The following is a 14,901-nucleotide window of genomic DNA, read 5'->3' on the forward strand; positions in this document are numbered from 1 at the left end:
TGTGCGGGCCTGCCGCATGCTAACCGCGTCCTTTTTCAAAGGACTCGGTTTATACGTGGCCAAGCCCGCATATGTAGAAATGCGAGTCTCTCAATAAATCTATTTTTGAGATGGATTTTAAGACTTAATTTTTAATGACATGCAATCTCTAACATGGAGATAATGAATATAAAAAAATAAATAAATTTTAAAAATTGAAAATAATAATTCTAGTTAATTTCCAGTATTGTTATATGGAACACCTGCCTGCATCCATTTTTAAGATGGATGCTTTACACTTTTTGGACCGCATATGTAGCCATACAGTTCAGCCCGTATAAAGCAATTTTCGTTATATATTCTCTAAAAATTAGGATGAAATTATATTTAAAAAATATATTTATTGACAAGCCCGCACTTCTACAATATGCGGGCTGGGAGCATGCTAACGGCGTCCTTTCTCAAAGGAGACGAGGAGAATTCTGGTGGATCAGAAAAAATTCCCGCGCATTCCCACTGAAATGAGTAAAACACACACACTCTCTCTCCAAACAAGTGGGCGGAGGTCTGCCTCACTCATCTCGCAATTGACCATCGAGCAACTCTCCCTCCCCCAATCAACGGTGCCGATGTGTTCTCCAATGCCCATAAGTTATCTTTAACCGTTGGATCAATGAGAACCAAGAAATCACTGACCATTCAATTTCCAAGTGGAGAAAGCTCGTCTTTTGCTATTTTGAGGGTCAGAGAAGCCAGCCATTCATGGCTCAGCCTTTTCCTCTCTCTCTCTCTCTCTCTTCTGGGGTTCCTTGCTTGCAAATTGGGTTTGCTGGTCCCCCATTATTTCATTTAAATGATTGTAGAGTTCGACTTTAGCCTCTGGCTTCTCCAGTTTTCTTGGGTTTAAGGTTTCAATTCAAGTGGAGGCTTCTTGAGTTAAGGTCCTGATTCAGTAATATCTCTGGCTTTTTACCGTTGAACTCCAGAAAAGTTTGGGTTTTAAGCTTTTAATTCTGAGATTTCTAGGTTTTAAGGCGACTGCTCTGGCGTGGAAGCTTCAAATTTGGAGTAGCCTCCTAAGTGTCCATTCGTGATTTCGAGAGATTTTCGAGGTCTTTGAACGTTTGAAATTCTAGGGTTGTAACATTCGACTCTGTTATTTATGCATTCAGTTAAAGGATTTCAAGGGTTTAAGGTTCCTGTTCTTCCGATTGAGCTATTTCTAAGGATTAATCTATTTCTAAGGATTAATCTTTGAGTTTAGTGGGATTTCTAGTGTTGAGCAGCTAGAATCGAGGATTTTATAGGGTCGATTGGTGTAGTTGTAGGGTTATAGGGTTTGAGGAGGAGAAAATGAGGGAAATTTTGCACATTCAAGGTGGTCAATGCGGCAACCAGATGGGAGCCAAGTTCTGGGAGGTTATATGCGATGAACATGGAATCGATGCCTCTGGTGTTTATCATGGAAACTCAGATGTTCAATTAGAGAGAATCAACGTTTATTACAACGAGGCAAGTGGGGGTAGATACGTTCCTAGAGCTGTTTTAATGGACCTCGAACCAGGAACCATGGATAGCCTGAGATCAGGCCCGTATGGCCGCATTTTCCGGCCTGATAACTTTGTTTTTGGCCAAAATGGAGCTGGAAACAACTGGGCAAAAGGGCACTGCACTGAAGGAGCGGAGCTAATCGATTCTGTTCTCGATGTTGTGAGGAAAGAAGCAGAGAACTGTGATTGCCTCCAAGGTAATGTTACGCTTTGTGTCTCTGAGCACAGTGTTTCTCTTGGTGTTTGCTGTCCATGTTGTTGTTGTGCCTTTATGTGGGGTCCGCTGGCGATGTGAAATTCACGTACATGAGAGAGAGAGAGAGTTGTGATAGTCCCTATTCATCTTGGCTTCATGGGTTATTTCATTTTGAATGGAATGGTTATTTTATTTTGAATGGAATGGACACAATTTTTTGGAAGGTTTTTCAGTGTCTTTTGCATTGTAACTTGTAAAGAAACAGTGACAAATACCCCTAAACTTTTGGCATTCTGGTTGTCGATCCTCATGAAATCAGTGATATCCTTTATTATTTTGTTCGTTTTTGTTCTGGAAATTTTACGAGCTATGTCGATTTACTTTGGAAGGTTTTTCAGTGTCTTTTGCATTGTAACTTGTAAAGAAACAGTGACAAATACCCCTAAACTTTTGGCATTCTGGTTGTCGATCCTCATGAAATCAGTGATATCCTTTATTATTTTGTTCGTTTTTGTTCTGGAAATTTTACGAGCTATGTGGATTTACTTTGATAATATTTATGGGAAGACCTTGTATTTGCAAACTTCTGGAATACCATCCCTTGTCAAAAGTACATGCATCTAAAATTCAAATCAGGAATATAGGCAGTCTTTTAGTTTGCTGTCTCTAAAGCAGCTGTTTATCTTGGAAAAGTGACCATGATTTACTTTATAAGTTGCTGAGAAACCTTAATTCTTTTGTGCCTTTTCCTTTTCTGGGAAGCAGAGCCATTGAAGTTCCTATGTTTACCCATTTTGTAAGTCATTAACTATTTAGAAAACCATGCAATTATTAACTAGAGGATCGGTTTCAAATGCATCATAGAGAATTTACTTTTTTTTTTTATTTTGGGTAGATCAGTGGGGAAAACAGGCCCCTACCTGTGTTTAGAAATAATTAGCGGTTTTCGAATGCATAAGTGGGAATGGGGTTGAGGTTGTGGTGGCAGCACCACTTGATCCTCAGCTAAATATTATTCAGCAACACAAATTATGAACCAATAATGTGCAGTGTATCAATTGTTACATGTTCTCTTCAATGAATTTGGCAAATGGGTTATTGAAATGTCGATAAGTTATTTAGTCCTTTTCATGCCTTGTAAGTATTGTTCCTTTTCGTACCTTTAAGTGGCTTGTCATGTAGTATTGAGAAACATATTGGTTTTGATAAAAAATTATCTTTATTTTCATGTGGTTTGTCAACGAAAATTTCACTCCCTGAAATTTTCACTCTCAGGTTTTCAGGTATGCCACTCATTAGGAGGAGGAACAGGGTCAGGGATGGGGACTCTATTAATCTCAAAGATCAGAGAGGAATACCCTGACAGAATGATGCTTACCTTCTCTGTATTCCCTTCACCAAAGGTCTCAGATACAGTGGTGGAACCATATAATGCTACTCTCTCTGTTCATCAGCTTGTTGAGAATGCTGATGAATGTATGGTTCTTGACAATGAAGCCCTCTACGACATTTGTTTCAGGACCCTGAAACTGACTACACCTACTTGTATGCGCACTTCCCTTCAAGTTTCCAATGATATGGTGCCTAAATTGTATAGATTGTTTTCCATATAATATCTTGCTTATATATGTTACGAGATTTTATTTGATATTATTAAATGCGATTTGTCTGTAGTAGCTATTCTAAACTTTATGAGTGCTTTATCCACATTGTGCATTGCATGTGTTTTTTGTTTATTTTATTGCAAGCTTGTTTGGACATATTAACCACCAACCTTACTGGGAAAAATACTTATTAACAACTAATTTAATATTAATTGCATATCATGTGTTCTTTTCTTAGTGCTTCACTGTGCCCCAGTTTTCTTTGCCATTGGTTATATTTTTTTCTTAAAACTATTATTGTTCAAGTCAAACTGTTAGTGGCCCGTGTATGCTTGCTTGCCACTGATGTTTTGCTTTAAAACCAATTGAGGTTGGTAATTCGAGTGAATATGCAATATTCTTGTTATTGTTTAGGACTATTCAATTCATATTATTGTAAAACTTATAGCCAGGGGTGACATGCTTATTCCAGCTCCCATATGCGACTTTGACTGGAAATTGGTGTGAGAAATTGTTGCAAGCTGGAGAAAATAAAATTCATCTAACATTTGAAAAATTGGTTGTAGGTTTGGATAAGTGCTTCAATGTTTACCAGTTCAATCAAATCATGAAAACAGAAAGCTAAATATTAATCAGTTTCACGAAAAAAAGAAAAAGAAGCTAAAAATACTCTATCAAACTTCATGTGATTTTGTTCTTAACCAAGTATTTGTCTCTCAGATATTTGCTATATATTTTTGTCTGCCAAGATTGGAAGTGTTTTTTAATCAAGATTTGTTGAGTTTTGAAAATGATTTTCTAGTTTGTGATATTCCATATGTGCTTCGTGTTCACTAAAGGGTCCTTACTGTATTAGGTTCTTCATGTCCTCTAATGCTGAGAATTTATTGTGCTACTACATTAATTTTGAAGGATAGAATAACCATTCAGTCTGTGATTGTTGATGAAACTGGGTAAAACAGACTAAATGTTTCCGATAAAGGTTAACCATTTCCTCAAAAAAAATGTTTCTGATAAAGGACCAGTTGCCCACATTTCATCAAAATGTCAAGAACTATCATTTCCTTTGTACCGAACTATTGTAACCCTTGAAGTGCCATTCTCCCCACCAAAAACACACCCACCCACCCACAAAAAAAAATAAAAAAAAAGTTCTGCATGACTTGTAATAATAAAACATACACACCTATAGCTTAGGATTTGATTCACCCTCCATTAATTAAAATAAAATTACACTTGCTTATATATCTTGCTTATATATCTTCCATGAATCAATCTTGAGTAATGGAAATAAATCTCTTCTTGTTTTGCAGTCGGAGACCTCAACCATCTAATCTCTGCAACAATGAGTGGGTGCACCTGTTGCCTAAGGTTCCCAGGCCAACTGAACTCAGACCTAAGAAAACTGGCTGTGAACTTGATCCCTTTCCCTCGCCTCCACTTCTTTATGGTCGGTTTCGCCCCTCTCACCTCTCGTGGCTCCCAAGTATACCGTTCTCTAACTGTCCCCGAACTCACCCAACAAATGTGGGATGCCAAGAATATGATGTGCGCTGCTGACCCACGCCATGGCCGCTATCTAACTGCCTCAGCTATGTTTAGAGGGAAGATGTCTACGAAAGAGGTTGATGAACAAATGCTCAATGTCCAAAACAAGAACTCATCTTACTTTGTTGAGTGGATCCCCCACAATGTGAAGTCAAGTGTTTGTGATATCCCACCAACAGGGTTGAAGATGGCTTCTACTTTTATTGGGAATTCTACTGCCATTCAGGAGATGTTTAGGAGGGTGAGTGAGCAGTTCACTGTTATGTTTAGGAGGAAGGCCTTCTTGCACTGGTATACAGGTGAGGGCATGGATGAGATGGAGTTCACTGAAGCTGAGAGCAATATGAATGATTTGGTTTCAGAGTATCAACAGTATCAGGACGCAACAGCTGATGATGAGGCTGAGTGTGAAGAAGAAGAAGAGGATGAGATGTGAGTTGGCAGCATTGTGATTTTTTATGGTACCGCTGGAGTCCCTTTGGTAGAGTACTAGGTATATGGCTTTCATGGCATTTGTTTGGTAGGACGCTGTGTATCAAGTTTATAGATGATTTGGTTTGTTGGGTGTATTGTGGGAGTGCTCTTGGTGTCTGTTGTTGATGATATTGTGGCCATCATCTGTGTTATTGGCCTTGTTTCACTATGTAATCTTGGTGTTCATAATCCCATGAAGTTTTGTAAATTTAACTATGGTTTTGAAATGGAATTGCTAATATCATTATCTAGACTGTTCCCTGGATATAATGCTATACTAGCCTTAGTTTTCCATTTTTGTCTTTTTTGGTTGGCGGAAGAAGCTGAAGCCATAGAGGACGTGCACTGCATCCTAAATGTCGCAGAATTTGGAGCACCTCATTGTAACTGTGAGATTTGAATCGAGTGGCCAGACCTGGGAAGTTAGAGTTAGAGCTATGTTTCACTAGGCTACAAAGCTGAACTCACGACTGCTAACCCATTCCCGATTCGTGATTATCAATCCCAATCTCTTTCTGTTTCTACTGTCTGGAAGCAAAAACAGGATCCCATTTATCTGTCAACCATTATCAATGGCCATCAAGCTTCATCCACAACTCTCAGAAGGTTCAGAAATGAGTCTCATATTCAACAGGACTACAGTACACACATCATGGATTTACCATGTCAGAGCTTTCACAACCAGGAACAATAGGGCAACTTAATCTTCCACATTTCAGGTAAGGTGCTTAGTTTCTCCATAAATGTACCCTCCATTTTAACTGACAAAGAAGTATTCAATCACCATAATGGCACATTTGGAACATGCAATGGTTTTTCTTTTGACAAGGTTACATAGCAATGGAACATGAGACATTGTGCTATGAAAACCCAGCCTTAACCATCTTGACCCAAGCCCGATTCGTTTGGAACAATGTCGTGTCTGAGCACAGATAAAAAATATGTCCACCATTCCTCAAGTATAATGTTCAATATAGCTCCACCCAGGATTCTTTTTCAACCTTCTACTTACTAACAAAGCTCTTACTTTTGCAACTCCATCCCATCTTGCAGCTTCCGCATAGATATTTGACAATGAAACATAATTCCCGATGTTATCTGGTTCTAACGTAGATAGCTGTTCAAATACTCGTTCCCCCATCTGCACATGTCCATGGATCTTGCATGCTCCAAGTAGAGGCCTCCAAACTCCAGCATCAGGTACTATAGGCATTTTCCTTATGAACTCTTCCGCTTCCTCTAGATGACCTGCTCTTCCAAGAAGATCAACCATACAAGCATAGTGTTCAAGTTCAGGTTCAAGTGAGAAATCTTTCAACATGCTCTGAAAGCACTTCTTACCCTCTTCCACAAGCCCACAATGGGTACAAGCTGACAATATTCCAGTAAAGGCAGCTGAATCAATTTTCACATTTTCTGATTTCATTTGCGTAAATAGTTGCAGAGCTGTGAGGCCGAGACCATGGTCCCCATGTGCAGCCATGACAGTGCTCCACGAAACTGTATCTCTTCTAACCATGTTATTGAAAATGGATCTTGCAGACTCTATGTCTCCACATTTACCATACATCTTTACGAGAGAAGTGCAGATGGCGTCATCAAAATGGAATCCATGCTTGACTATGTATCCATGGATGGCTTCTCCTTTCTTCGAAGATGTTAGATGGGTACATGTTGATAGCAAGCACAATAGTGTAACTGAATTGGGTTCTGTGTGCCGCGTCCTCATCTTTTGAAACAAGTTCAAGGCCTCCATTGCATGTCCACTCTCGTTATAGATGTCAAACATGGCATTCCATGGGATGGCATCTGTTTGCGCATGTATGAGGAGAGTTGCACATGCCTCCACTATTCTCCCACATTTTGCATAGAATACAACAAGGGTGTGTAAAAGATAACTCTCTCTCTCGATATCGTTTCTAATCATGTATGCGTGGATTGATTTTCCATAGTGCAGGACCCTTAAACTTGTAGAGGCTGTTAGTAAACAGTTAACTATTACTGAATCAGGCTTCAAGCAAGTTTGTTGGGCCTGCCATGAAAGTTCAAGAACATCAGTCCAGAGTGAGTTCAAAGCATACCCCGTGATCATGGCATTCCAGGATATTGCATCCTTTCGTTTCAAGCATCCAAACACTTTTCTCGAGTAATTGACAAAGCTACACTTGGCATACATGTCAACAAGGGCAGTTTTGACTCGGACATCGGACCATAACCAATTTTTCACAAGGAAGCAATGAATCTCTTTTCCTTCTTGCAAGGCTCTGAGCGTCGCACACACAGGGATAACAATCAGAAGTGTGACAAGCGAGAGTCCCATGCCTCTCAATTGCATCTCTCTAAAGAGCATCATGGCCTCTATTTCGTGCCCATTGTTGTATGAACCTGAGATCATCACATTCCAAGAAGCACAGTCACTTTTAGACATGGAACAAAACACCCGTTTTGCGAAGCTTAAGCACCTGCACTTGCAATACATGTCCATGATAGAATTGGCTACCATAATTGAGCCGGAACCTAGCCCTTGCCTGAGAGCATAAGCGTGAGCTTCTTTCCCATTACGAGAAGCTCGAAGTTGACCACAAGCTGATAAGGCATTGATAAGAGTGATGCGATTGGGTCTTACTCTTGCTTGCTTTGCCATCTGAGAAACAATGCTCAAACTGGTTCGGCCATTTTTGTTCAACGTGAGCCCGCTGATAATTGAATTCCAAGTCACCACATCTCTCTTTGCACTTCTATCAAACACTAGGAGAGCTTGGTCAGTGTCTCCAATATTTGCATACATGTCAATCAGAGCAGTCTCCACGAACGCATGGATGGCACGCCCAGTCACGATGGAATGACCATGGATCTGCGAACCAATGCCATTAAGAAACGGGCAAGACTTGAGGATGGTAGAGAACGTAAACTCATCTGGTTTGGCTTTCGAGGAGAGCATATTATTGTAAAGAGAAAGAGCTTGAGTGTGCTTGTGATGCATAATGTAAGCATGGAACATGGTGTTCCAGAGAAAAGGCCTCTGGGGCTCGAGTGGGTGGGTTCGGTCAAAAAGAAGACGAGCAATCGTCGTTTGACCAGTGAGAGCATAGGATCGTAAGAGGGTTGTAACAAGGGGGAGGCAGAATTGGAGGCCATGGATGAGGAGTTGTGCATGGAGGCAGCGAGGTTCGGAGTGATGGGAGAGGGAGAAGGTGAGAGCAGAAGGATGGGGTGGTGTGGAGTGAGAAAGAAAGGTGGGAATCGATTCGTGATTGTGCATTTGGTAGCTGTGTAGGCATTTCGATGGAGATGCTTGTGGGGTGTGTGCCCAAAGGCAATGTCATACCTCTCCTCTGTTCTCTAAGATAGTTTTTTCTCTCTAAAATATGCTTGGAGATTGGTTTGTTGGTGTGGATTTGGAAGGGTGAAAGGTCATGGTTGTGGACACTATGGAATGGTAATGCGCTTTCTCTCAACACTTACTCTCTGTCTCTTGATGCCCACACAAGCTCCACCAGAGACTACGCGCGAAGTTTGAAATGGGCGGATGCGTTGGAGATGCTAATAGACCAAGGTGCGACGAACCTTTTTTGTTTTTCGTTTTTTTTAGGGCTTGTTTGATAACCGTGAAAAGGTATTTTCCTACCTTTTCAGCAGTTGGGAAGCTTGTTTGTTTGGGTGAAAGTTGCTCAAAAAAATTTAGAGGTCATCCCCGCCAAGTGGGAAAGTCACAAGCATAGTAGGTGTCTTTTCCTGTAGTAAAAAGTTAAGTTAGTTGTTTTTTATGCTTACAAACACACCTGTACTATATGCATTCGAGTTATTTATTAGAAGTGTGACCTCATTAGGGTCTACCAATTTTAGGTGGACATTACAAAACCCCCCCAAACTTTCTAGACAATTTGCGCCCAATCAAGTTTTTTTTTTAGCAATTTTTATCCCAAATTGAAATTTTCAAGCAAATACCCTCAAGTCGAAAAGTTTTTTTTTTTTTTTGACGAAAATGTCTAGTGTTGGACCGCCCCCATTTTGTGTCGGACCGCCTTTATTTTGTGTCGGACCACATGCTTTTCAGAAGCCAAAAGTGTTGAACCACCACCATTTTGTGTTGGACAGTATGTCAAAAGTGTCGGACTGTCCCTATTTTGTATCGGATTGCAAGCTTTCCAGAATCAATGTGTCAAACCGCCTTTATTTTGTGTTGGACCACATGCTTTCCAGAGAGTATTTTGGTTTTTATTTTACCTTTTTTTGGTGTGGGGGTATTTGCTACGAAAGTTAAATTTGAGGTAAAAATTGTTAAAAAACTTGTTGGGGTATGAGTTTGGGGGTTTTTGTAATTTTCCTTTCTTTTTTTTTCTCTCTCTCTTTTCTCGACAAATTTGTGCTATCTCCTCTAGACCCTACCTCAGTCTAATCTACCTACCCTAAACCTTCTTCTTTGGGCTTTCTCATTCTCTCTCTCCTCTAGGCACTTTCTCTAGGAGCCTCTCCCTCTACTTTCTCTCTACGCTAGAGCCTATTATGAATACGGTACAATACATTGAAACTAATAGTTCCCCATATGCCACACATGAAACTGACCACCAACTTTTCGGTCATGTTCTCAAATAAGGGAAATTGTCGAGAAATAATATATCCATAAGATGAGTATAACTAAGATGATGATGTTGAGATAGATGAATGGCAAGACAAGAAATGATAGAATTCGAAATAAATTCATTTAGGAGAACTTGGGTGTGTCTCTAATAGGTGATAAGTTAAGAAAAAGTAGACATAGGTGGGTTGGTCATGTACAGCGCAGACCTAATGCAACACCTGTTTGGAAGTGCGAGTTAATGCAAGTGGAAAGCTAAAAAATGATTAAGAGTAGGCCCAAAAGGATATGGTTGGAAGTAGTGAGAAAAAATATGAAGGCTTACGGACTCACTGAGGATATAACCCTTGATAGAGCAGAACAACAAACTAGCATTGATGTAGCACACCTCAAATAGTTGGAAAATGTTAAGGAAAATTGATTGTTTCAAACTTCTAACTAAATTTTAAATCTACGAAAAGTGATTGGATCAACTTTCCTTTTGCTTTTAGAATCCTAAGTATTTTCCAAAGATTCTCGGTGAAATAGTAAAAACGTTATCAAATAGGGCCTTAGTGATAATTATCTTTAATAAAAACATTTTGAAGAGGTTGAAGGTTACAGGTTTTTAACTCAGGCCAATCGAAGCAGTGGATCTCTTTCACATTAACAAAGTTTGCTCCTTCACATTCACGAACCGTTGCTCTCTCCTTGGTAAACATCAAATTTATCTGCTCTACTTTTAGTAAACCTCAAATTGATAGTGTTTTACCAGCCCCACCCCACAAAAAAGAGTGGATTAGACTTGAATAGGGCTACCAACAATTCAGACTGAGACCACGCCTCGCCCTGTTCCGGTCCAAACTTTTTTTTTTCTGGTATGAAGTTTCTATAAGGCCTAGTCTTTATGAAAACGAAATGAAGGTCACATCAAAACCATGTCTTGAAAGCAGTTTCGGCAACAAAGATCTCTAATATGGCTTTAAAATCAATTTTCGACACCGATAACAAAATTTGAAACTAAAAAATTGGTACAGAATTAAGATCTTGAATAATTTTTTAACATTTATTTTTAGGGCAAAATGGATGGTCTAGATAATTTGTTACAATATACACTATTTTTAGAGCATAAAATCTTTTTTTTTTTCACGATCATAATGCTCAAGAGGAGATGATTGATGCAAAGGTTTTCTAATGCTTGAATTGCAATTTTTGATGAGTTACGAGGTGCAGGTTTACTTAATTTGATAGGGTTGTAGCCCTTTCCTGGAATACATTATTGGGCTAGAGTGACTCATCCTGTCCCCGAACCGCCACCCGACGCATATTTATAATTCTCCTCTAACCTTACCTCGTCTCTCTTGACAACATGAGAGCAAAGCAACGATTTAAAACATGCAAGGCGGTATGAAATCACCCGATCTGACTCGAGAATTAGTCACCTCGTGCATGTTCTATAAATATATAGGAAATCGTCTGGTCGATAAGAGAACCGGCAATTTGCTACCTTTAAATGGAGTTTTGCTACAGTAAAAACTTTGATTTACCAATTCTTGACCTGATTGGACCGGTTCGCTGTTTTTACACATGCTTTTTCGCTAGTTCACTATCAGTAAAACAGTGATACGAACCTCCGATTCACCGATTCGGACCGGTTTTTGCAATGCCCGATCCTAGTCACCAATTCGGTTTTTAAATCATTGGAGCAAAGTTTAGAGATGAAGAGAGGGAAGATCATATGTTGGGAGATAGTCAAGGAAGATCTTTGTCATTTCTAAAAAGTAGTGGGTAATAGGGAATCCACATTTTTCTAGCATGATAAATGGTTTGGTGACTACCCTCTGAAATACCTTTTCCCTTAGGTGTTTTCTAAAGTCTCAAACCCATTAGCTACAGTAAAGAAGGTTAGTGGAGATGCTCATACTAACATTATTTGGTCTATTCGTTGCGGGTACTAGATAGTGAGTAATATTTTTCTTCATGAGTATCAAACTTTGTTGAACATATTAAATAATGTCTAGCTTTTCCCTAATCTACAGGATGATGTGATCATGGACCTTACTACCTTGGGAGATTTTACAGTTAAGTTAACATATATTCTTATCTTTTGTGATCGACATAAACAACTGGATTAAGGACTTTCCCGGATAAAGAAACTTCATGTTTCGCTTAAAGTTCAATTGTTTCTTTGTAGCAACTAGAGATAACTTAAGGAAACGATAATTTATTATACAAAATGTTTACATTTTGTGCAAAACTAGCGATGAGACGGCCCAACATTTATTCATCTTCTGCCCTTTTCATTTTTTACCTTTGGAATTGGGTTCGCGAATATTAGATGATGTAAAAATAGGCATCATGTAAGTTATTAAAAAACTAGACTCATATTTCTTTATATTATACATAATACGTAGCAACTCATATTTCACATAAATTTTATAGATATTGTCTCAAATGTTGTCATCAAAGTTGAGAGTATCAACCCTCGGTAAAGAAGCAGAGCTTCTATTAAGTACAACGGAAGTGCTTTACAACCATTAACAAAAGGTACGAGCACTACATAGTTTTTGCGAAGTATTTTTTAAATATTTTTATTCGATGTATCTTGATGAGAAGAATGACGATTAAAATTTCAAGTTATTTAGATTTGTAAAAAAAATTAAAATTAAAATACGAAATGAGGTTGTGACTGTCAGATTGGCTCAGATTCAATCTAAACCATTGGGCTCATATGTTCATATGAACTAGTGGGCTAATCTCAGTATATATATAGAAAACACTACGCAACGCCTATAGGCGAAAATGAACAGTGATTTCGCCTACCCCTATCACCGTCAAAAGTTCATCGCGTGGTCACGATTGTCCGGTATTGTTTTATTTTTTATTTTTTTTCTACAAATCAGAATGACTTAAAATTTGGAGCGTATATTCATAAAAAATAGGGGAATCTTAGAAAAATATAAAAAAAAATATTTTACATGAAAAAATTGACCAAAATACCCCCAAAATATTCGGGATATTTTGGTTAATTTGTTTTTCGGATAATGTTTTTTATATTTTTATTAGATGTACCTCAGTAAGATGTACATACCTTCCAAATTTAATGTCATTTCTATTTATAAAAAAAATATGAAAAATAAAACACTACTAGACAATCGTAACCACGCAATGAAATTTGGACGGTGATGAGGGTAGGCGAAATCACTAGTTATTTTTGCCTATAGGTGTGTTAGGAAGACTTTTCCTATATATATATATATATGTATAGGAAAATACTACGCAACGCCTATAGGCGAAAATGAACAGTGATTTCACCTACCCCCATCATCGTCTAAAGTTCATTGCGTGGTCACGATTGGCTAGTAGTGTTTTATTTTTAATTTTTTTTTCTATAAATCAGAATGACCTAAAATTTGAAGCGTGTATTCATCAAAAATAGGAGAATATTTTAAAATTATAAAAAAATATTTTATATAAAAAATATTGACCAAAATACCCCTAAAAAGTTTCAGAAGTATCTTGATAAATTTATTTTTCACAAATAATTTTTTTTATATTTTTACTAGATGCGCCTCAGTAAGATGTACATAACCTCCAAATTTCAAGATATTTTGATTTGTAGAAAAAAAATGAAAAATAAAATACTACCGGATAATCTTGACCACATGATGAAATTTGAACGGTGATGAAGGTAGGAAAAATCACTATTCATTTTTGCCTATAGGCATTGAAAAGACTTTTCCATATATATATATATATATATATATATATATATATTTCTCAATTTCATTTTATACAAAAAAAAGAAAAAAGAAAAAAGAAGATTACTTTTTAATATTAATTTCTAACATTCAGGAAATATTGTTGATGTTGTACCATACGCCATATAAAAAATTTTAAATACAAGGAGAATTTTCGAAATACGTGTCTCATTAAATATTTTTCGCAATTAAAGAATAGTGAAATATATGGTTACAAGCATATCTGATATTTCATAACAACAAAAGGCAAAAGGAAGGCTAAAGCACAAAGATGAACTCTAAAATTGAATCATTTCTCTTATTTTATTCGAATGCACTTATACTTTTATTGAACCTCCATTTAAATGTCGACAACTATTCCCAAAAGAACAAAAGATTCTATAAATAAAAGTTATTTGTGCTTTATAAAAAAATTTATTGTTTACTTTTCCTCTATGAATAATTTGTCAATTTGTCTAATCTCATCGTATATCTATGGACTCGCCCATTGCGAAAAATATGCGAGCATCGCTATCACATAGCAATGTATTTTTACATGGTATGTCCATGAAATTATTTACATGAATACTTATTTTATAGGGAAAATTAGAAAAACCCTCAAGACCACATTTTTCTGCAACTTACCTCCAACCTAATTTTTTCTCTCACTTTTTTCCAAAAAACACACTTTCTATGTAAATACCCCCCAAGGGAAAAAATTCATTTTTTTTTACACGAAAATGCCCTTCCCTCACACAGAAATCAATTTGGCCCGATTTGACATTGACTTTCGAAGCTCATTGTCGGAGCGAACCACCGCAGTGCCGGAGTGAATGATCCACTGCTAGACCGCACATACACAGTGTTGGAGCACTGTGACTCCAAATTACACTGTCGGAGCACACTTACACAGTGCCGGAGCACATGATCCACTGCCGGAGCGCACATAGACAGTGCCAGAGTGCTGTAACTCTAGAGTATTGCACTGCCAGAGCACATCATCTGTTGCCGGAGTGCACATATACAGTGCCAGAGCGTTGTGACTTCAAATTCCACTGTCGGAGCGCTGTGACTCCAGATTCCACTGCCGAAGCGCACTTAGACAGTGCCAGAGCGCATGATCCACTGTCAGAGCACACATAGACAGTGCCAAAGCACTGTGACTCCAGAGTGTTGCATTGCCGGAGCGCACTTATGCAGTGCCAGAGTGCACATACACAGTGCCGGAGCGCTGTGACTCCAGAGTGTTGCA

The 14,901-nt window shown here is 38.2% G+C and overlaps 2 protein-coding genes across 2 annotated transcripts; one reads left to right on the forward strand and one right to left on the reverse strand.

Moving 5' to 3' along the window:
- The first annotated feature begins 862 nt into the window (after positions 1–862).
- Positions 863–5,602, forward strand: LOC18430405 (tubulin beta-7 chain). Its single transcript, XM_006840560.4, has 3 exons — positions 863–1,726; positions 3,001–3,270; positions 4,643–5,602. The coding sequence occupies exons 1-3, from the start codon at positions 1,333–1,335 to the stop codon at positions 5,311–5,313; spliced, it is 1,335 nt and encodes a 444-aa protein (XP_006840623.1). The 5' UTR covers positions 863–1,332; the 3' UTR covers positions 5,314–5,602.
- LOC18430404 (pentatricopeptide repeat-containing protein At3g16610) lies at positions 4,519–9,081 on the reverse strand. Its single transcript, XM_006840559.4, has one exon. The coding sequence runs from the start codon at positions 8,611–8,613 to the stop codon at positions 6,307–6,309; it is 2,307 nt and encodes a 768-aa protein (XP_006840622.3). The 5' UTR covers positions 8,614–9,081; the 3' UTR covers positions 4,519–6,306.
- Between the last annotated feature and the right edge of the window lie 5,820 nt (positions 9,082–14,901).

This window comes from Amborella trichopoda, chromosome 9 (genome assembly GCF_054954075.1).
Source record: "Amborella trichopoda isolate Santa Cruz 75 chromosome 9, AtrichopodaSantaCruz75HAP2 v2.0, whole genome shotgun sequence".
In the NCBI taxonomy this organism is placed as follows: domain Eukaryota; kingdom Viridiplantae; phylum Streptophyta; class Magnoliopsida; order Amborellales; family Amborellaceae; genus Amborella; species Amborella trichopoda.